We start from the raw sequence: 21,440 nt of genomic DNA, 5'->3' as shown, positions 1-21,440 counted from the left end.
TTCTGTGTTTCTAGTTCCTGGTAACCAGTTTACAGAATTTAAAAGTAATAAATAGAAATAAAGAAAAGAAAATAAGATATCTTTTTTATTTTTTTGTTACATTTGTACCCTGCGCTTTCCCACTCATGGCAGGCTCAATGCGGCTTACATATTGTATACAGATACTTATTTGTACTTGGGGCAATGGAGGGTTAAGTGACTTGCCCAGAGTCACAAGGAGCTGCCTGTGCCTGAAGTGGGAATTGTACTCAGTTCCTCAGTTCCCCAGGACCAAAGACCACCACCCTAACCACTAGGCCACTCCTCCACAATACATTTTTTGATTAGTTTTTGAAGGTAACCCTTCTTCAGATCAGAAATACTGAATTAAAAAAAAAAAGCTCTGCTTCAGAGAAACTTAATCATTGTCATCATTTTGCAGTTTATTTACAATTTGGGGGGCTCATCCGGGATTCCAGCTGCCACCTGCTAGATGTTGAGCAGTGACGGCAACCAACCATACAGACACCAGAGGTAAAATTGATCCCTCTACCTTTCCGCTCCAAAATACCTTTTGACCAATTAGGATCCATTTTTCAGTCAACAAATTTCATACATTACTGGAACTCTATCCCCCATATTCTATATAGTGCGTCTAGTGTTCTGTACTGATATCAGTGCACATTCTATAACAATGCACATATGTTAATTAGTTTAACAAGCCAATCAGCATTGTTAACAGCTCTCAACAAGCAATAACGAGCACTAATTGGCACTAATTAGTACTTAGATGCACAAATCGCTAAGCGTATTTCGTAACATAGTGTACCTAAATTCTAACGCACACAGGCAAAAAGATGCATGGTTATGGGCGTGGAAATGGGCATTTCAAACTTTAGATGCATTGTTATAGAATGTGGCCCTGTGCGCCTAAATCTACACACTGAGATTTACATTAGGTTTTCGTTGGCGTAAAGGAAGTGTGTAGTTTTAGGCACTGAGGTACCAACTAAGTGTATGCTATAATTGGCACCTAACTTTAGGTGCCGATTATAGCATACACTTAGGTGCGAATGTGTTCCGTGCAGATTTTTTCAGCATCATTTATAGAATATGGCCCTTTATGCTTAGATCTTTTAAATGATTTAGCTCCTGCAAAAACAAATATTAGACCTGCCAAAAAAAACTGTCTACATAGTTCAATGACAAACTATTAGAGGAGGCAAAAAGATAATTAGGCATCTAGAAAGAATATGGTCCAAAGCAAAAACAGAAGACAACTGGAACAACTGATGAAAATTACTAAAAGAATACAAATATAAAATTAAAAAAAGCCAAAACTAACTATTATGCTGAATATGTAGGTGGGTTCATATTAAATACCAGAAAGCTCTATGCTTTGGTTAATAATCTACTTATCACGCAATCCCTGACCATAACCAATGAATCTACTCCCTCCGCAGACCAACTAGCAAATTATTTTGAGAAGAAAATTAATAAAATTAGACAAGAAATAAAAGGCTCCATCTCTAATATTGACAAATATATTCTTCCATCTGTCAATTCTGCTGTATGCCACCCACAGACAGAACATGATCTAACTTCTCCTTTCCCACATTGGATCAGATAAAATATCTTCTAGCCAAGTACGCAACATCGCAATGTATTTTAGACACATGTCCCATCTATCTTCCTAGGTCAGCTCCCGACCTATTTATCAGTTGCTTACAATCATACTTATCCTTCATGTTATTGAATGGATTATGCCTGTAGCCTCTATTCGTTTATTGATAAAAGTGATGGAAGGTTTAATAGCTAGTCAGCTCATGGAGTTCCTACAGGCCTTTTCCATCCTTCACAGTACACAATTGGGACTCCGGCCATCCTTTAGCACTGAGACAGTGCTCACCACCCTTATTGCAAATTTCAGAAAAGCGTTGAGCATGGACAGAAAAATCATAATTTTACAATTTGATATGTTTAGTGCCTTCGACACTTGTTAACCATAGTATATTGTTATATTTATTACACCACTTTGGTATTAGTGAAGCCATCTTAAAGTGGTTCCAAGGTTTCCTAATACCAAGATCCTACCGAGTAAAATAATCAGTTTATATTTCTTCACCCTGGGACTCTTTATGAGGGGTTTCACAGGGCTTTCCTTTGTCACCCATATTATTCAATATCATGATGGCACTACTAGGTTACTTACTGGAGGCTCACGGATTTAATTCTTTCATCTGTGCTGATGATGTCACCATTTATACCCCCTTCAAAAAAGGGAATCACTAGAAATTATACATGAGATTAAAACCAGTTTAGATCTGATGGAATCTTGGGCATCCAGTTTCAAACTCAAATTAAATTGGGAAAAAATTAAATTCCTCTTACTTACCAGCCCCTATCAACCCATTTCATTAAAAAAATTTAATTATTGACAACTCATCATATGCCTTAGATCAGTTGGTCTCGAATGTCTTCCATACACTATTTAAGTTAAAAAGGTTGCGTCCTTTACATAGTAACATAGTAGATGACGGCAGAAAAAGACCTGCACGGTCCATCCAGTCAGCCCAACAAGACAACCCATATGTGCTACTTTTTGTGTATACTCTACTTTGATTTGTACCTGTGCTCTTCAGGGCACAGACCGTATAAGTCTGCCCAGCACTATCCCCGCCTCCCAACCACCAGCCCTGCCTACCAGCCACCGGCTCTGGCACAGACCGTATAAGTCTGCCCAGCACTATCCCCGCCTCCCAACCACCAGCTCCGCCTCCCAACCACCAGCTCTGGCATAGACCGTATAAGTCTGCCCAGCACTATCCCTGCCTCCCAACCACCAGTCCTGCCTCCCACCACCGGCTCTGGCACAGACCGTATAAGTCTGCCCAGCACTATCCCCGGCTCCCAACCACCAGCCCTGCCTCCCGATCTTGACTAAGCTCCTGAGGAGCCATTCCTTCTGCACAGGATTCCTTTAGGCTTATCCCACGCATGTTTGAATTCTGTTACCGTTTTCATTTCCACCACCTCCCGTGGGAGGGCATTCCAAGCATCCACTACTCTCTCCATGAAAAAATACTTCCTGACATTTTTCTTGAGTCTGCCCCCCTTCAATCTCATTTCATGTCCTCTCATTCTACTGCCTTCGCTTCTCCGGAAAAGGTTCGTTTGCGGATTAATACCTTTCAAATATTTGAACATCTGTATCATATCACCCCTGTTTCTCCTTTCCTCCAGAGTATACATGTTTAGTTCAGCAAGTCTCTCCTCATACATCTTGTAACGCAAATCCCATACCATTCTCGTAGCTTTTCTTTGCACCGCTTCAATTCTTTTTACATCCTTAGCAAGATACGGCCTCCAAAACTGAACACAATACTCCAGGTGGGGCCTCACCAACGACATATACAGGGGCATCAACACCCCCTTTCTTCTGCTGGTCACACCTCTCTCTATACAGCCTAACAACCTTCTAGCTACAGCCACCGCCTTGTCACACTGTTTCGTCGTCTTCAAATCCTCAGATACTATCACCCCAAGATCCCTCTCCCTGTCTGTACCTATCAGACTCTCCCCGCCTAACACATACGTCTCCCGTGGATTTCTATTCCCTAAGTGCATCACTTTGCATTTCTTCGCATTGAATTTTAATTGCCAAACCTTAGACCATTCTTCTAGCTTCCTCAGATCCTTTTTCATGTTTTCCACTCCCTCCCGGGTGTCCACTCTGTTACAGATCTTAGTATCATCCGCAAATAGGCAAACTTTACCTTCTAACTCTTCGGCAATGCCACTCACAAATATATTGAACAGAATCAGCCCCAGCACCAATCCCTGAGGCACTCCACTACTCACCTTTCCCTCCTCCGAGCTAATTCCGTTCACCACCACCCTCTGGCGTCTGTCCATCAACCAGTTCCTAATCCAGTTCACCACTTCGGGTCCTATCTTCAGCCCATCCAGTTTATTTAAGAGCCTCCTGTGGGGAACTGTGTCAAAAGCTTTGCTGAAATCTAAGTAGATTACGTCCATAGCTCGTCCCTGATTCAATTCTCCTGTCACCCAATCAAAGAACTCAATGAGATTCGTTTGGCACGATTTCCCTTTGGTAAAAGCATGTTGTCTCAGATCTTGCAACTTATTGGCTTCCAGGAAATTCACTATCCTTTCCTTCAGCATCGCTTCCGTTACTTTTCCAATAACCGAAGCTTCTAAAATAAGGGCCATAGTTTGATAGCTTCTGCAGTTTAAGTACTGGGCTCTGTATTTTATCTCTATATAAGTAGGTAGCCTTATTTACCCTTTCTGTTGTATGCCTAGTACAACTAACAGGTTAATAATAACTGCAGCTGTATTTTTAATTTTTATTTTTTAAACAAGATTATGGAGCCCTTTTACTAAGCTACAGTAAAAGTTTTGGTGCTTGAAATTGCCGTGTGCTGGACTACTTTTTACTGCGACGGGAAAAAGGCCTTTTTAAAAACGGGGCAGTAAATGACCGTACACTAATATTAAAATTAATGTGTGTCTGTTTATTGCCTGAGCCCTTACCACCACCTATTTAGCAGGCGGTAAGGGTTCACATGGCAATGTGGCCATGCTGCCGATTAATGCCGGGAACGCCCCTGTGTTAGAAAATAGAGTTATTTTCTACTGCAGGAAACTGCACTCGCCAACTTCAGAACTACCACTGTGCTCCAACGCTACCCCGGTGGTAGGGCTGATTTGGCATGCGCTACCCCCTATGATGCAGTATTTTGTGAACTCTGGGTAGGATGGAATGTGTATTTGTTTTATACAAGTCTGTGTATTTGAGTTGTTGGTATAATTTTTGGGGGGCTTTAATTTTATGTTTGATTTTGTAAACTGCTATTATGGCTAATATTATCAAAGGCCAGTCAAGAAAATGTTATAAATAAATAAAAAATGAATAATTGATTTAGTTAATAACTTTAAAGAACAGTTAACTATTATATATTTTCTGTTATTTTTTTAAAAATAATTATTGTTTTCTGGTTCTTAGATAAACAGTCTCACATTGTTGAGAGTTGAAGGCACTTTATCTGAGAATGTAAAAAAAAAAGTGTTTAGATAAACACCAGAAACTGTTTAGATAAATATAAATGCATCCAAACATTTTTTGTAGCTCATGAACAAAACAGATTTATTTTGGCATCAATTGTTGCCAACTGTTGTATAAATATCTCTATGGCTTCACGCCCCATCATGTGTTATTCCATTTATAAAATATAATTAAATAAGGCACTGAAGCACAGATGGCATCAGTTTGTACCTTTTGAAACAGTGTGTGCCAATCTTTTTAACCATTTCAGGCTGTTTGCTTAGTTTGAGTATATAATGATCATATTGAGCATTATCTAAGCTGCCTGGTCACTATTAAGTAACTAAAAAGAAAATTATGTGTCTTTAGATATGTGGTTGTAAGAATATAATAGGTCTATGTAACTTACTTTCTCCGAGGACAAGCAGGCTGCTTGTTCTCACGACTGGGGTGACGTCCGCGGCAGCCCCCACCAACCGGAAAGAAGCTTCGCGGGACGGTCGGCACGCAGGGCACGCCCACCGCGCATGCGCGGCCGTCTTCCCGCCCGTGCGCGACCGCTCCCGCCAGTTCCTTTTTTTCCGCGCCTGGAGAGAGTCGTGCTTTGCCGCTCTCTCTACTTCAGCCGCCGGATTCTTGCGATCGCGTATACGCGGATCGCGCTTCGTTTAATTTCCTTTTAGTATTTCTCTGTTACAAAAAAAAAAAAAAAAAAAAAAGAAAAGACTGCGCGTGTGGAGCACGCGCTCCCCTTTTCCCTCGCTTCCAGCGGGGACGCCTCGTTGCGGCCTAGTGGCCGCTCGGTCGGCTAGTTTTTTCGTGGTGTGATTTTAGCCACCATTGCCGACTTTGACTTCGCCGACGCGATTTTTCCGTCGATGTCCTCGAAGGTCCCGAGTGGATTTAAAAAGTGTGGTCGCTGCGGCCGGCCGATCTCGCAGACCGACACCCACGCTTGGTGCCTCCAGTGCCTCGGGCCGGAGCACAATCTCAAGTCGTGTGCGCTGTGTCTCGGTCTCCGGAAACGGACTCAGGTTGCGAGGCAAGTTCTGCGGGACCGTCTTTTTGGAACTTGCGCCGGCCCCTCGACGTCGACCTCGACGGCATCGGTATCGAAGGCCGGATCTTCGGTACCGGTATCGATGCCCGAGACATCGGCACCGATGGCAGCGACCCCAGGAGAACAGGTCCCGTCGGCCCGCCGGTCCGCCGGTGAGAGTGGGGTTGAGAGGCCGCGTGGGCTGTCGGCCCCGGTCACTCCCTCAGCTCGTGAGCCACGGGACCGAACCCTGTCGGACCCGGTACCTCGAGACCGAGGGGGATCGACCTCCTCCTCCTCCATGCCCTCCGGCGCCGGTGACGTGCACCGGAAAAAGGACAAGAAGCGCCGTCACCGGGAGCCCTCGGTGCACCCTGAAGGGGAGTCGACGCCGAAGCGTCATCGTAGAGAGGAGAGATCTCCGTCGGTGGTGGAGGTACCGACGCGTCGGGGTTCCGGCACCTCGGTGCCGTCTCCTGGCCCCCAGCAGCTTCTGGCACCGACACCCTTACCGGCCCCACCGCCTTTCCCGGCAGCGGGCCTGGACGAGTGCCTCAGAGCCATCCTTCCGGGGATCCTGGAAGGGCTGATGCGCCAGGCTGTGCCGGCGTCGGGGGTGCTTGCGCCCCCGGCGCCGATGACTGTGGCGCCGGCGAGCTCTAGCCCGGCGCCGGGGCTGTCGACACCGCCGCCGCTTGCGGTGCCGGTCTCGACCGCCACGCAGGTGGAGTCCCCGTCGACGTCGATGGAGGGAGCTCCGTCCCCGCCGGCGCGGGAGTCCACCGCTCGACGACACCGAGGCCTCGGTGCCTCGACGTCGAGCCGGGCCCGGTACCGGACTCAGCTACATGAGCTAATGTCCGATACCGAGGATGAGGACTCGTGGGGGGAAGAGGAAGACCCGAGATATTTCTCCTCAGAGGAGTCTACGGGCCTTCCCTCGGACCCCACGCCATCACCGGAGAGGAAGCTCTCACCTCCTGAGAGTCTCTCCTTTGCCTCCTTTGTGCGGGATATGTCCATAAGCATTCCCTTTCCCGTGGTCTCTGTGGAAGAGCCGAGGGCCGAGATGCTCGAGGTCCTCGACTATCCATCACCACCTAGAGAGTCCTCCACGGTACCGCTGCACAATGTCCTGAAGGAGACGCTGCTTCGGAACTGGGTGCGACCACTAACTAACCCCACCATTCCCAAGAAAGCAGAGTCCCAGTACAGGATCCACTCTGACCCAGAGCTCATGCGGCCCCAGTTGCCCCATGACTCAGCGGTCGTGGATTCTGCTCTCAAGAGGGCACGGAGTTCGAGGGATACCGCCTCGGCGCCCCCGGGGCGGGAGTCTCGCACTCTGGACTCATTTGGGAGGAAGGCCTACCAATCCTCCATGCTCGTGACCCGCATCCAATCTTACCTGCTCTATATGAGCATCCACATGCGGACCAATGTGCAACAGCTGGCGGACCTGGTCGATAAGCTCCCGCCGGAGCAGTCCAGGCCTTATCAGGAGGTGGTCAGGCAGCTGAAGGCGTGCAGAAAGTTCCTGTCCAGGGGGATTTTTGACACCTGTGACGTGGCATCTCGTGCTGCGGCCCAAGGTATAGTGATGCGCAGGCTCTCATGGCTGCGTGCCTCTGACCTGGACAACCGCACCCAGCAGAGACTGGCTGACGTCCCTTGCCGGGGGGATAATATTTTTGGCGAGAAGGTCGAGCAGATGGTTGACCAACTGCATCAGCGGGAAACCGCTCTCGACAAGCTCTCCCACCGGGCGCCTTCAGCACCCGCCCCCGCGGGCGGGCGTTTTTCCCGGGCCCGGCAGGCTGCACCCTATTCTTTTGCGAAGCGTAGGTACAACCAGCCGGCCCGAAGGCCTCGTCAGGCACAGGGACAGCCCCAGCGCGCTCGTTCCCGTCAACAGCGTGCGCCTAAGCAGCCCCCTGCGCCTCCACAGCAAAAGCCGGGGACGGGCTTTTGACTGGATCCATGGGAACATAGCCGCCCTACAAGTGTCCGTACCGGACGACCTGCCGGTCGGAGGGAGGTTAAAATTTTTTCACCAAAGGTGGCCTCTCATAACCTCCGACCAGTGGGTTCTCCAAATAGTGCGGTACGGATACGCCCTGAATTTGGCCTCCCTGCCTCCAAATTGTCCTCCGGGAGCTCAGTCTTTCAGCTCCCATCACAAGCAGGTACTTGCAGAGGAACTCTCCGCCCTTCTCAGCGCCAATGCGGTCGAGCCCGTACCACCCGGGCAGGAAGGGCAGGGATTCTATTCCAGGTACTTCCTTGTGGAAAAGAAAACAGGGGGGATGCGTCCCATCCTAGACCTGAGAGGCCTGAACAAATTCCTGGTCAAAGAAAAGTTCAGGATGCTTTCCTTGGGCACCCTTCTGCCAATGATTCAGAAAAACGATTGGCTATGTTCCCTGGATTTAAAGGACGCATACACTCACATCCCGATACTGCCAGCTCACAGACAGTATCTCAGATTCCGCCTGGGCGCACGGCACTTTCAGTATTGTGTGCTGCCCTTTGGGCTCGCCTCTGCCCCACGAGTGTTTACAAAGTGCCTCGTGGTGGTAGCGGCCTACCTACGCAAGCTGGGAGTGCACGTGTTCCCTTATCTCGACGATTGGCTGGTCAAGAACACCTCGGAGGCAGGAGCCCTCCGGTCGATGCAGTGCACTATTCAACTTCTGGAGCTGCTGGGGTTTGTGATAAATTACCCAAAGTCCCATCTCCAGCCAACTCAGTCTCTGGAATTCATAGGAGCGCTGCTGAATTCCCAGATGGCTCAGGCCTACCTTCCCGAAGCGAGGGCCACCAATCTCTTGGCCCTGGCTTCGCGGACCAGAGCGTCTCAGCAGATCACAGCTCGGCAGATGTTGAGACTTCTGGGTCATATGGCCTCCACAGTTCATGTGACTCCCATGGCTCGTCTTCATATGAGATCTGCTCAATGGACCCTAGCTTCCCAGTGGTTCCAAGCCACCGGGAATCTAGAGGATGTCATCCGCCTCTCCACCAGTTGCCGCACTTCACTGCTCTGGTGGACCATACGGACCAATTTGACCCTGGGACGTCCATTCCAAATTCCGCAGCCCACGAAAGTGCTGACGACGGATGCATCTCGCCTGGGGTGGGGAGCCCATGTCGATGGGCTTCACACCCAGGGTCTGTGGTCCCTCCAGGAAAAGGATCTGCAGATCAACCTCCTGGAGCTCCGAGCGATCTGGAACGCACTGAAGGCTTTCAGAGATCGGCTGTCCTGCCAAATTATCCAAATTCGGACAGACAATCAGGTTGCAATGTATTACGTCAACAAGCAGGGGGGCACCGGATCTCGCCCCCTGTGTCAGGAAGCCGTCGGTATGTGGCGTTGGGCGTGTCGGTTCGGCATGCTTCTCCAAGCCACGTACCTGGCAGGCGTAAACAACAGTCTGGCCGACAGACTGAGCAGAGTCATGCAACCGCACGAGTGGTCGCTCCATTCCAGAGTGGTACGCAAGATCTTCCGAGAGTGGGGCACCCCCTCGGTGGATCTTTTCGCCTCTCAGACCAACCACAAGCTGCCTCTGTTCTGTTCCAGACTTCAGACACACGGCAGGCTAGCGTCAGATGCCTTTCTCCTTCATTGGGGGACCGGCCTCCTGTATGCTTATCCTCCCATACCTTTGGTGGGGAAGACCTTACTGAAGCTCAAGCAAGACCGCGGCACCATGATTCTGATAGCGCCCTTTTGGCCCCGTCAGATCTGGTTCCCTCTTCTTCTGGAGTTGTCCTCAGAAGAACCGTGGAGATTGGAGTGTTTTCCGACTCTCATTTCGCAGAACGACGGAGCGTTGCTGCACCCCAACCTTCAATCCCTGGCTCTCACGGCCTGGATGTTGAGGGCGTAGACTTCGCTGCGTTGGGTCTGTCTGAGGGTGTCTCCCGGGTCTTGCTTGCCTCTAGGAAGGATTCCACTAAAAAGAGTTACTTTTTCAAGTGGAGGAGGTTTGTCGTGTGGTGTGAGAGCAAGGCCCTAGAACCTCGTTCTTGCCCTGCACAGAACCTGCTTGAATACCTTCTGCACTTATCAGAGTCTGGCCTCAAGACCAACTCAGTAAGGAATCACCTTAGTGCGATTAGTGCTTACCATTATCGTGTGGAAGGTAAAGCCATCTCTGGAGAGCCTTTAGTCGTTCGATTCATGAGAGGCTTGTTTTTGTCAAAGCCCCCTATCAAGCCTCCTACTGTGTCATGGGATCTCAACGTCGTCCTCACCCAGCTGATGAAACCTCCTTTTGAGCCACTGAATTCCTGCCATCTGAAGTACTTGACCTGGAAGGTCATTTTCTTGGTGGCAGTTACTTCAGCTCGTAGGGTCAGTGAGCTTCAAGCCCTAGTAGCTCATGCTCCATATACTAAATTTCATCACAACAGAGTAGTGCTCCGCACTCACCCAAAGTTCCTGCCGAAGGTGGTGTCGGAGTTCCATCTTAACCAGTCAATTGTCTTGCCAACATTCTTCCCCAGGCCGCATACCCGCCCTGCTGAACGTCAGTTGCACACATTGGACTGCAAGAGAGCATTGGCCTTCTACTTGGAGCGGACACAGCCCAACAGACAGTCCGCCCAATTGTTTATTTCTTTCGACCCTAACAGGCTAGGGGTCGCTGTCGGGAAACGCACCATCTCCAATTGGCTAGCAGATTGCATTTCCTTCACTTACGCCCAGGCTGGGCTGACTCTTGAGGGTCATGTCACGGCTCATAGTGTCAGAGCCATGGCAGCGTCAGTGGCCCACTTGAAGTCAGCCACTATTGAAGAGATTTGCAAGGCTGCGACGTGGTCATCTGTCCACACATTCACATCACATTACTGCCTCCAGCAGGATACCCGACGCGACAGTCGGTTCGGGCAGTCGGTGCTGCAGAATCTGTTTGGGGTGTAAATCCAACTCCACCCTCCAGGACCCGAATTTATTCTGGTCAGGCTGCACTCTCACTTAGTTGTTCTTCGTAGGTCAATTCCTGTTGTTTCCTCGCCGTTGCGAGGTTCCATTGACCTGGGTTCTTGTTTTGAGTGAGCCTGAGAGCTAGGGATACCCCAGTCGTGAGAACAAGCAGTCTGCTTGTCCTCGGAGAAAGGGTATGATACATACCTGTAGCAGTTGTTCTCCGAGGACAGCAGGCTGATTGTTCTCACCTACCCTCCCTCCTCCCCTTTGGAGTTGTGTGTTTCATCTTTTGCTAGTCATTCAACTGGCGGGAGCGGTCGCGCACGGGCGGGAAGACGGCCGCGCATGCGCGGTGGGCGTGCCCTGCGTGCCGACCGTCCCGCGAAGCTTCTTTCCGGTTGGTGGGGGCTGCCGCGGACGTCACCCAGTCGTGAGAACAATCAGCCTGCTGTCCTCGGAGAACAACTGCTACAGGTATGTATCATACCCTTTCTATGCACGTAGACGATTACCGCACGGTTACCGTGTGAGACCTTACAGCTAAGTCAATGGCTTGCGGTAAGGTCTCAGACCCAAAATGGACGTGTGCCAATTTTTATTTTGCCGCACCTCCATTTTTGGCAAAAGTTTTAAAATGTCTTTTTTATAGGCGTGCTGAAAAATGGATCTGTACATGCCCAAATCACATGCCTACACTAGCGCAGCCCATTTTTCGGCACACCTTAGTAAAAGGACCTTTCAGTTTGGGCAGCTTGCAGGTGGAATCACAGCCTTGTAGCGCTATAAAAATGCTAAATAGTAGTAGTAGTAGTTATTCACATACTAGTATTCACAAACATTTGTACCTGCTCCCAAGCAGGTGTAAATGTGCCTGGGTCCACTTTGCCCATATTTGCTGCCTAATTTGTGCTAGCATTTTATAAAGACAGATTGTTGCCTCAAAGTAGGCACTTTTTAGGGCATCAGGTCTCTCGAGTGTTCAAACCTCCGCCATCCCTGCTGCTTTCCTTTCTCCAAAATTACCTGACTATAATATGTAAACCACTTTTGTTGTATCACAGAAAGGCACAATGTCAAATGCGTTACCCTTACCCCTCATCTTACTCTTTCAAACCTAGGCACCCTGTAGTAAAATTACCCACATAGAGGGCAATTTGGAGAAAAGCTATAGGGCTTGAAGGCCTGCAGGGACATTATCCCAGCAGACCTACAAGCCCATTTTCTTGTGGAAACCCTGTAGGGCATACACAGATTATACCCCTTTTGAGTGTAATTAGAGAATGTGTCACTCAGTATGAGTTATGAAAAATATGAAACAAAAACACTTTGGTATTAGATAATGCACTGTCATGGAAGTAACTTTGTTCCCTTTTATCTATAGACCTAAGTCCTTATGCCCAGGTATACTAACAAATAGTTACACAGTACCACAAGGTATTACAAAAATAGAAGATTTATTTATATAGCAGCAAAAACAGTGAAAAAGATTCAAGAATAATGATGTAGATGGTCTTATCTTTATTCAGGCTAAAACAAATGCACACAAAATGCTAAAGTAGGCTTCTAGTTCAGCCAGTTATCCTAACCCCAGAGTGGAGGTTTGCACGGGAATGCGGTTTGCGGGGATCCCACGGAGTCCGCGGGAATCCCGTGGGAATCCCTTCCGGGTTAACGGGAGTGCCACGGGGACGGAAATAAACATGCGGGATTCCCGTGGGGATGGAGGATGTTCTGGCGGGATTCCCGTGGGGACGCGCGCACATACCTTTGTTTTAGTGGGCGGAAACCAAGCTCTCCACCAGTACGAAAAGAAGGACGCCCTCAACTGCTCCGTTGCAGGGATGGCCAAATACCAAGGGGGGTGTGGGGCAGAACAAAGGCGTGGATGTGCTCTGAGAAACGTCCATTTTGGACATCCTTAACTGCTCCATCGCAGGGATGGCCAAATTTCAAGGGGGTGTTGGAGGCATAGTGGAGGTGGGACTTGAGCGCCTAACACTTAGATGTCCTTCATCCGTAATCTAAAAAAAAAAAAAGGACGTCCCTGACGAGCACTTGCACATTTTCACCCTGGTCTCTCTCTGTCTCAACTCAAGTTCAACACGTGCAGGAGATTTGCTCAAGTTGTATGTAGTGAGTCTTCTGGGCACTGCCAGACCTCGATATCCACAGAAGAGAACTGCACAGAGGTGAGCTCAGCTGACTACTTTTATTTTTTACTAGTAAAAAAGGCCCATTTCGGAAACAAATGAAACGGGCGCTAGCCAGGTTTTCCTCGTAGTGTGTATGTTAGAGTGAGTGTGTGTGTGAGAGTGACTGAGTGTGTGAGAGAGAGAGATTGAGTGCTTGTGTATCTGTGTTTGAGTGTGTGTGTTTCAGAATGACTGTGTGCGAATGCGTATGTTGGACACAGTGAGTGACAGAGTTTTCCGAGAGCTACAGTGTGTTTGACAGAGCGTCTGGTTACTTACCCCCCCATTCGTACTTTTCCCTTTTGTTGGGCCCCCTCCGTTTCCTCCCTCTTTTCCCCTCTCTTGCCTTCCCCCCCCCCATCTCTACTGAGTGAGTGTGTGCCCCTCCCTCCCCACCTGCTTTTCCTTCTGTTAAGCAGTTCTGTCTTCCTTCCCTAATGTCCTCCTCCTCCATGCCAGCATTCTGACTTCCTTCCCTGATTTCCTCCTCCTCCATGCCAGCATACCCTCCCAGGCAGAGTTGACCCTGTTGCTATGAGATTAGGTTGTGTGTGTTGATGTCACTTACCGAGGGTGGCTCCGGGATCTCGGTGCAAGTTGTGTTTGTGCGACGCTGTTTGTTCCGCCCTGCCGTCGACGTAATCGCGTGGTGACGTGAGGGCGGAGCTACACGTCCCTCTTCGTCGTTCCGCCCTCTCTCCTGCTTTCGGCTACTGATTGGCTCCTTGAATGTGCTCCGCCCTCAACGTCATTACGTTTGACGCGAGGGCGGGGCCCACAGACTGTGTTTCTGCTGCTTCAGAGCTTCGAACAAACGAACTGGCTTCATTGACGTCAGTGGTCAATGGAACGTTGAGAGTGCTTTTTATGTCCAGATGGGGCATGGCCTAGGGCACAGATGAGCGTGGCTGAGTGCGGGAGTCCGAATAGCCTAGGTCAGGAGCCACAGTTGGAGTGAGGTGAGCTTCAGAACGTCTGAGGGGGATTCAGAATGTCTGAGGGGGATTTTATTTACATAGATATGTGTATAGGCAGTTTATTTCTCTCATGGTGGGAATTGGCTGTTTGTGAGCTGTTTTACTGCAGCTAAAGCATTAGCATACTCACTTGTTTCTTTTGTTGAGGGCATTGTGCTGTTTGGGTGACCAATAATTCTCTCTATTTTAGTGTGGAAAAAACTTCAGTTTGTTTTATGCATTTATTGCCCTTTTTCTAAGATTCAGTATATTAATGAGTGAAGAAATATTTTCTCTGATTCGTTTTAAATGTATTACTCTGCATTGTGTGCCCCCTGTCCACTCCACTCAGTACTCTGCATTGTGTGCCCCCTGTCCACTCCACTCAGTACTTTATACTTTATACTTCCTTTTTTTATGGGGATGGGCGGGGATGGAGGAGATCACTCAGGGGACGGGTGGGAACGGAGGAGATTACTCACGGGGATGGATGGGGACGGGTTAGATTCTGGCGGAGACAGGCGGGGATGGGTCGCATTTCTGTCCCTGTGCAACTCTCTACCCCAGAGCAGCAACACAGGCAATCATACACGATATCCAGCAGCTGTCAGAGTGTTCCTCAGGCAGGTCAGTCAAACAGGCAAAGCAGGGACAGAACTTCAGATCCGCTGGAAGCAAAACAGCAACAAACTTTTCTCCGATATGAGCCTCCTTTATATAGAAATTGCAGGCTGCAGCTGGATTGGTGATGTGCATTCCTGGCCTTGTTGTCGATGCACAACAAACTTTGTCTCAGATGTTGTGACTTGGGCCATAATATTGTCCCACTGACACCAAGTTGAAGGGTCACCTTAACCATGAGGTCATTGTTCAGGTAAACAATGTTCTTTTCTTGGGTGGAAACAAGCCTCAAAGTCTGCAACCACAAGCTTGGTGATGTTTTGCAGTCCTTGCTGACTGCATGCAAATCTGAGGCCTAACAAGCAAGTTAGCCAGAGCAGTGGCGTTCTGTGGTTGCCTGACACCCAGGGCGGATCGCCACTGCCCCCCCCTCCCCCCGAGTGCAGGGCAACACAGCACGGCACCTCCCCACCCCACACAGTCCCCACCTGCCAACCAGGTTCCAGCTCCGTCCACCCCAGCGTGGCGCCTCGCATCTGCAGCGCTGCTGTAAAAAGAAGAAAATCGCCTCGTCATCGGCCCTTCCCTCATTGTGTCCCGCCCTCGAGGAAATAGGAAGTTATATCAGATGGCGGGACACAGTGAGGGAAGGGCCAACGACGAGGCAATTTTCTTCTTTTTACTGCAGCGCTGCAGATGCGAGGCGCCACGCTGGGGTGGACGGAGCTGGAACCTGGTTGGCAGGTGGGGACTGCATCGGGGGGGGGGGGGGGGGGGGAAGGCGGTTCCATGCCAAGGGGGGTGTGTGAATGGACGGAGCGGAGCACCTCCCCACCCGTTGACACCCGGGGCGGATCGCCCCCACCGCCCCGCCCTTGCTACACCACTGAGCCAGAGTCTGTATTTTGATGTTAGGTTGGTAATACTGGGTAGTGCCATGTATTAGAATCAATATATATAAATGGCGAGTGTCATACTCACTTGCAAATGCGCAGTAGAGACCCTCTCTGCCCCGCCCCCGCGTCAATACGTGATGACGAGGGCGGAACAGAGAGGGTCTCTACTGCGCATTTGCGAGGGACACCGCCGTCGCTAACGCTCCCCCCACCCAGAGTCACCGCCGCCACCCACCTTCCACCCGGTCGGGCCCTCGCTCCGCTATTGAAACAGCGAGAGCACACAGCTCTGCTGAGCTGCTGTCGGCCTTCCTTCTTCTCTGCCTGTGTCCTGCCCTCGACGACATTACGTCACATGAGGGCAGGACACAGGCAGAGAAGAAGGAAGGCCACGGCAGCTCAGCAGTAGAGCTGTGTGCTGCGTGCCCTCGCTGTTTCAATAGTGGAGCGACGGCCCGACCGGGTGGAAGGTGGGTGGCGACGGCTTCGGGGGGGGGACGAACTCGGAGGGGGAGCGGCAGCGGCGAACTCGGCGGCGGGGTGGGGGGCCTTTCAACCCCCCCCCCTCCTACTAACCCGTTTTTACGGGCTGAACGGCTAGTTGTATATAACGGGGGGGGGGGGGTCTTTTACGAAGGCGTACTAGCGTTTTAAGCGTGTGCTAATATTTAGTGTGCACTAAACATATTGTCCTATGGACATCTCTAGCGTTTAGCGTACCCTAAATATTAACACGTGCTAAAAATGCTAGTGTGCCTTAGTAAAAGAGGCCTTTTGTTATATGGTGGCATGTAGTTCTGTATATAGTGCCTTTTGTTCCTACAACCTCATGTAGTGCTTCCTTTAAAAATGCAGCCGAACTTGGGATGCTTTCAAACCCCAGATACTGCACAACTCCTATTTATACACATAGCAATATTCATAGGATCGCTTCCCATATACAGTTATGTGGTGGTGAATTTTTGTATTGCCAGCATTTTGAGGACAGTTCTATAATATAATATGCATTACTCATGTAAATGTTTAGCGCAGTGGTTTTCAACCCAGTCCGGAACATACAGAGTCAGACAGATTTTCAGGGTACCCATAATGAAAATACATAAGATTGATTTCCATACAGTGGAGGTGGTGCATGCGAATCTATGTCATGCATATTCATTGTGGATATCCTGAAAACTTGTCTGGCTGAATATGTCTGTCCTGAGGACTGGGTTGAGAACTCCAGGCCAAAATTCCATCTAAGTGCTATTCTTCAAATACCCACTTAGGGGGAAATTCTATATATAGTGCCGAAAGTTAGGCACTGAGAAGATCCATGCTGAGCCCTATTCTATAAAAGGCGCTCGACCTTTACAGAATACTGGCATAGTGCACAGGTCATGCCTAACTTTGGGCACCGGACTTAGACATGGATTGGCACGATTCTATAACTTGGTGCCTAACTTTTGGGAACACACATTACCCTCTTATGCCCCTCCCATGGCCATGCCCCCTTTTGGGTTGTGTGCGGCAAACGTTAGGCACCAAGTTATTGAATGGCCCGCAGGGGATATCCACACACAACTTCAATTAGATTCCAGTTATCACCAATTAAGTGGCCAAGTGGTGTTCATTTCCATGTTTCCATGTTAAGTTGTGCGTGGATTTCAGATCCTCTTGCAGATTCCAGCACCCGACTTTGAGTGACCTCTATGGAATCTGGGGGTTCATGTACATAGGGAGCATGCACATGGGCAAAACATAGGTGGGGCTGACACATGTAAATTGTGGAACATTATAGTTTTGTGCATATCTGCTACATTTAGATGCTAACACTTACATAAGCTCTATGGCTGGTGTAAGTACTCCTGCCTAAATGTTAAGCACATATAAAGGGTAAAGGGTCCTGTATTTGATATACAATCTTTCTGTGGTACAACCAAAGTGGTTTAAATTTATTATATACAGGTACTTTCTCTCTCAATAGCAGATTCACAATCTTAAGGTTTTGTATCTGGGGCAATGGAGGGTGACGTGACTTGCCCAGGGTCACAAGGACCTGCAGTGTGAATCAAACCCAGTTCCCTAGGTTCTCAGCCCACTGCATTACCATTAGGTTACTCCTCTACCCCGGTTATGCTACTATTCTATAAAGGAAAGTAGGTGCCTATGTTCCTTTATAGAATAGGTTCCTACCAGATGCCCTGCTATAGAATTCCCTCTTTAAGGGCAACTCTCTAACTGGGCACCTGAATTTACATGCTCCTTTTATGAGTAAAGTTACAGAATATTAGCATTTTCTTGAGTAGGAGTGCTATTCTGTAAGGATGTGTATAATTGGCATAGCATGTAAATTCAAGGGGGCATACACACTGGTGAAGCTCCCACTTATACATTTGGCTTACAGAATACTGTTATTTATATGCATCCCTGAAGCATTTACATGACTGCAGTTACATCAGTTCTATGGCTGATGCAAATGCAAAGTGTACCACTACTGACTAGTTGTGCTAATGGTCTGTAACAGAATCGGAGTGCCTAGATTCCATTATAGAACAGGCAGCATTCTCAGGATGCCTAAATGGAGACACCTAATTATAGACTTGCCCCCGTTATGTGTTAATCCTGGTTTTACTCATGATAAGATTTTCTAAAATTGCCCTCTTAAGACACATTTATGAATCATTTAGATACAGGAAGCACAAAAAAGAAGGAAAAGCCTCCACGAATGGAATAAATCCAGACAAAAAAACAGAGTGGATTCCACAAAAGAAATAGGAACCAAATATTCTTTATTTCCAGCATCAATCATGTGACCCGACACAGCCATGTTTCAGCATAAGCATATGCCTGCATCAAAGATCTCAAAAGAATCTTCATAACAGATGCCAGAAAAATACAAACAGTTTCTGGTTCATACATCTTAATGCTCCAGTATTCTTGGGTTATATAATTGATGCTGGCAATAAAGAATACTTGGTTCCTATTTCTTTTGTGAAATCCACTCTGTGGTTTTTTTTTTTCTCATTTAGATATAGAAATTCTTGATTTATTTTTAGTGGCTCTTTTATAATTTTGAAACATCTAATCTTTCTAGTAGCTTCATGAAAACATTCATTTCATGATGTTTCAGCAGAATAAATCCTCTCTTAGCTAAAGACTTTGCAATTTGGTTTTGATACCATTATATAAAACATTGGTGCTATTGTTTGGAGCCGTTTAAAAGGCTCAGGGTTTAGTGATCCATTTTTATTATTACTGTTCTTTCAAATTTAAATCATGACATTGAAAACTATATGAAGGGGAAAGTGTCCAGAAATATATTTTCAGGAAAAAGACAGAGGTCTTCTCTTTTCTGAAGGAATTCTGTCTTCAGGCAACTATAAACTGAAATGTTGATTTTATGCATTGTTTTAGGCAGTGGAGAAAGCCTTTGAGTTGCCATGTGGGTTCTATTGGCAGACAGTGGAGACAGATGAGAAGTATTCTCCCTTTGGCACTGATCTTGGGGATTGTGCAGATACTGAGATGGAGGTAAAATGTCAGTATATGAACTAAAATTGATTACTCAGTGAAGCTCTAGAGTTTTTGGTTCAGGCAGAAGATCAGAATTGTCATGAATAAATTGGTTCTATGGCGTAATACCTGGGCTACCTATATCATATTTGGAGATTGATGATGAAGGGAGGTCAAACATACGTAGTAAACAGTGGTGTAAATTCTGCCCAAGAAGTCCCTACAGTTCAGGTGAGCCTCATGGAATAAGGGCCACTTACAGTTGCTCCTTGGTCTTCTGAGGTAGACGTTTTCAAAATTATTGCTTGGGAGCCAATATTTTGAACTTCCATTTCATAGCTTCCCACTATTTCAGAACCTGTAAAGAACTGAAACTGAACTGAGCTCTTGTCATCCAGTCCAGTTCCTCAGTATTTTGTATCTCCAGCAGGTGGATGGACACACTTTTCAGCCACTGGTTCTGAGTTTTTTGCTCCTGGTCCAGTTGGTCAACTGGTCCCCAGTTGAGCTTTGCGGGTGGCTTGAGTCTGCAGAGTCATATCTGGAGGTCTTCAGATCCCTTCCTTTGGTGCCCTGTGAATTTACTTCATCCCTCCCTTCACCTCTCCCCCATTTCCTGTGGAGCTCTCCTTTCCCAACACAACAGTCTTAAAAAGAGAAGGAAAGAGGTTCATTGGAGAGTGTGGGACAGAGTATCAGTCCTAATTCTTTGTCATCTGGGGTAAGACTTGTAGAGACTATGAACTTGATGGGGGTGGGGGGTGGGGGAACAGCCAGCAATGGTAAGTCCGACTATGAACTGCTTGGAGGGATGCAAGTTCTACTTGGTGCAGGGGAGGGATCTTGACTCACCAGTTGGGACTATGTTGTGCTGTGTTTGTGCCAGTCAGGGTGAATGGTGACTCTAGTGGAAGCAGTTAAGTGGTTTTCTCACTGTGGAACCCACCAGCTGGCATTGGGGTGTTGCAGTGTGTGCAAGCCAGGAATCCTGTGGGACATGGGGGAAAGGGTTGGTGGCAACATTGGTGCAGCATCTGAATATGATGAGGACTGTGGGCCTTCTGGCAGGGTCGGTGTGTTTTTTGATGCAGGAGAGAGCAGGAATGAGTGCCATTTTGTTGGGGCTGACTGGCAGTGAGGAACAGCCTCTATCTGATTATGTGCAGAGTGCAGCTGCCATTTTACAAGCCTGACAGAACATTCAGCTGCATTGGAATCTTAATTTTCTCTGGGAAGGGAAAGGGGATGGGACCTGAAATATCACCTTTCTGTGGTAGTCAAAGCGGTTTACCTATTATGTACAGTTACTTATTTCCTGGGGCAGTGGAGGGTTAAATGACTTGCCCAGAGTCACAAGGAGCTGCAGTGGGAATTGAACCCAGTCCCCTAGGATCAAAGTCTGCTGCATTAACCACTAGGCTACTGCTCCACACCTCTGGAGTTTATATTTCTTTTACACCAGGCCTATTTACTGAAGCAGGGATAGTCAAAGTTGCTGCAAGTTGCTTCAGTTTCTCACCTCTCTGTGCCTTTGATTCCTAAAAGATCTTGTTTAGCTTCATCTGTCCACCCTGCTTCTCCCTTCTTATCTGATGTGGCCTCAGTCTATTCAGAGTAGCCATCTTTGAAGGAGCAGTTAGAGGGAGAGCTCCTTGCTGAGGAGGGTATGATCCGAAAGTACTGAAGTTGTTTCATAATAATTTATAGCGCCTCTTGTTTCTTCTGAGGGAGAACCTCCCCTACCTTGTTCTGGGAGCCCTTTCTCATATTTCTTGTGATCCTTTAACTTGAACTTCTACCACTGGCTTTTTAAAAAATAAAATACACCCATAAATGCCAGTCCCATCCCTGCATTCCCATTGTGTGCCATGGAATACCTACGTTTGTATTGCCTAAAAGTAGATGCTGTGTTTTCTGAGCAAGTACTTCTGTGCACATGTAGTTTTATAAGTGCACCCTTGAGCACATTAAATGCCAGTGAACGTACTTAGAAAATGTCTGCACACAGTTGAGACAGCACATACAACATAGTAATTGTGGGTACCCTGGAAGCTGGACCTGTTACTGGCACTTGAGGAGCAGAGTTTTCAATTTGACTTAAAAGAATTTCAGAAATGATGTATATATTATAATCAAGATAAAACCACAAGATAGACCTTGTAAAAAACACAGTTTTTATTAATAGATTAAAAGCTCCCTGAAATTTAACATAAAATGCCTGACATGGCCATGTTTCGCCACTATAAAATGACTGC

At 47.9% G+C, this 21,440-nt stretch overlaps 1 protein-coding gene across 1 annotated transcript in view; it reads left to right on the top strand.

Moving 5' to 3' along the window:
* C8H16orf71 (chromosome 8 C16orf71 homolog) overlaps positions 1–21,440 on the top strand; it is a 185,227-nt gene that overhangs the window by 135,032 nt on the left and 28,755 nt on the right. Inside the window, exon 13 of the mRNA XM_030211925.1 lies at positions 19,087–19,203. Within this exon, the coding sequence (XP_030067785.1) occupies positions 19,087–19,203 (117 nt within the window). The remainder of the gene's footprint in view (positions 1–19,086; positions 19,204–21,440) is intronic.

Source organism: Microcaecilia unicolor, chromosome 8 (genome assembly GCF_901765095.1).
Source record: "Microcaecilia unicolor chromosome 8, aMicUni1.1, whole genome shotgun sequence".
Taxonomy (NCBI): domain Eukaryota; kingdom Metazoa; phylum Chordata; class Amphibia; order Gymnophiona; family Siphonopidae; genus Microcaecilia; species Microcaecilia unicolor.
The sequence above is the reverse complement of the archived record's forward strand: the minus strand, read 5'-3'. Positions and strand labels throughout refer to the sequence as shown.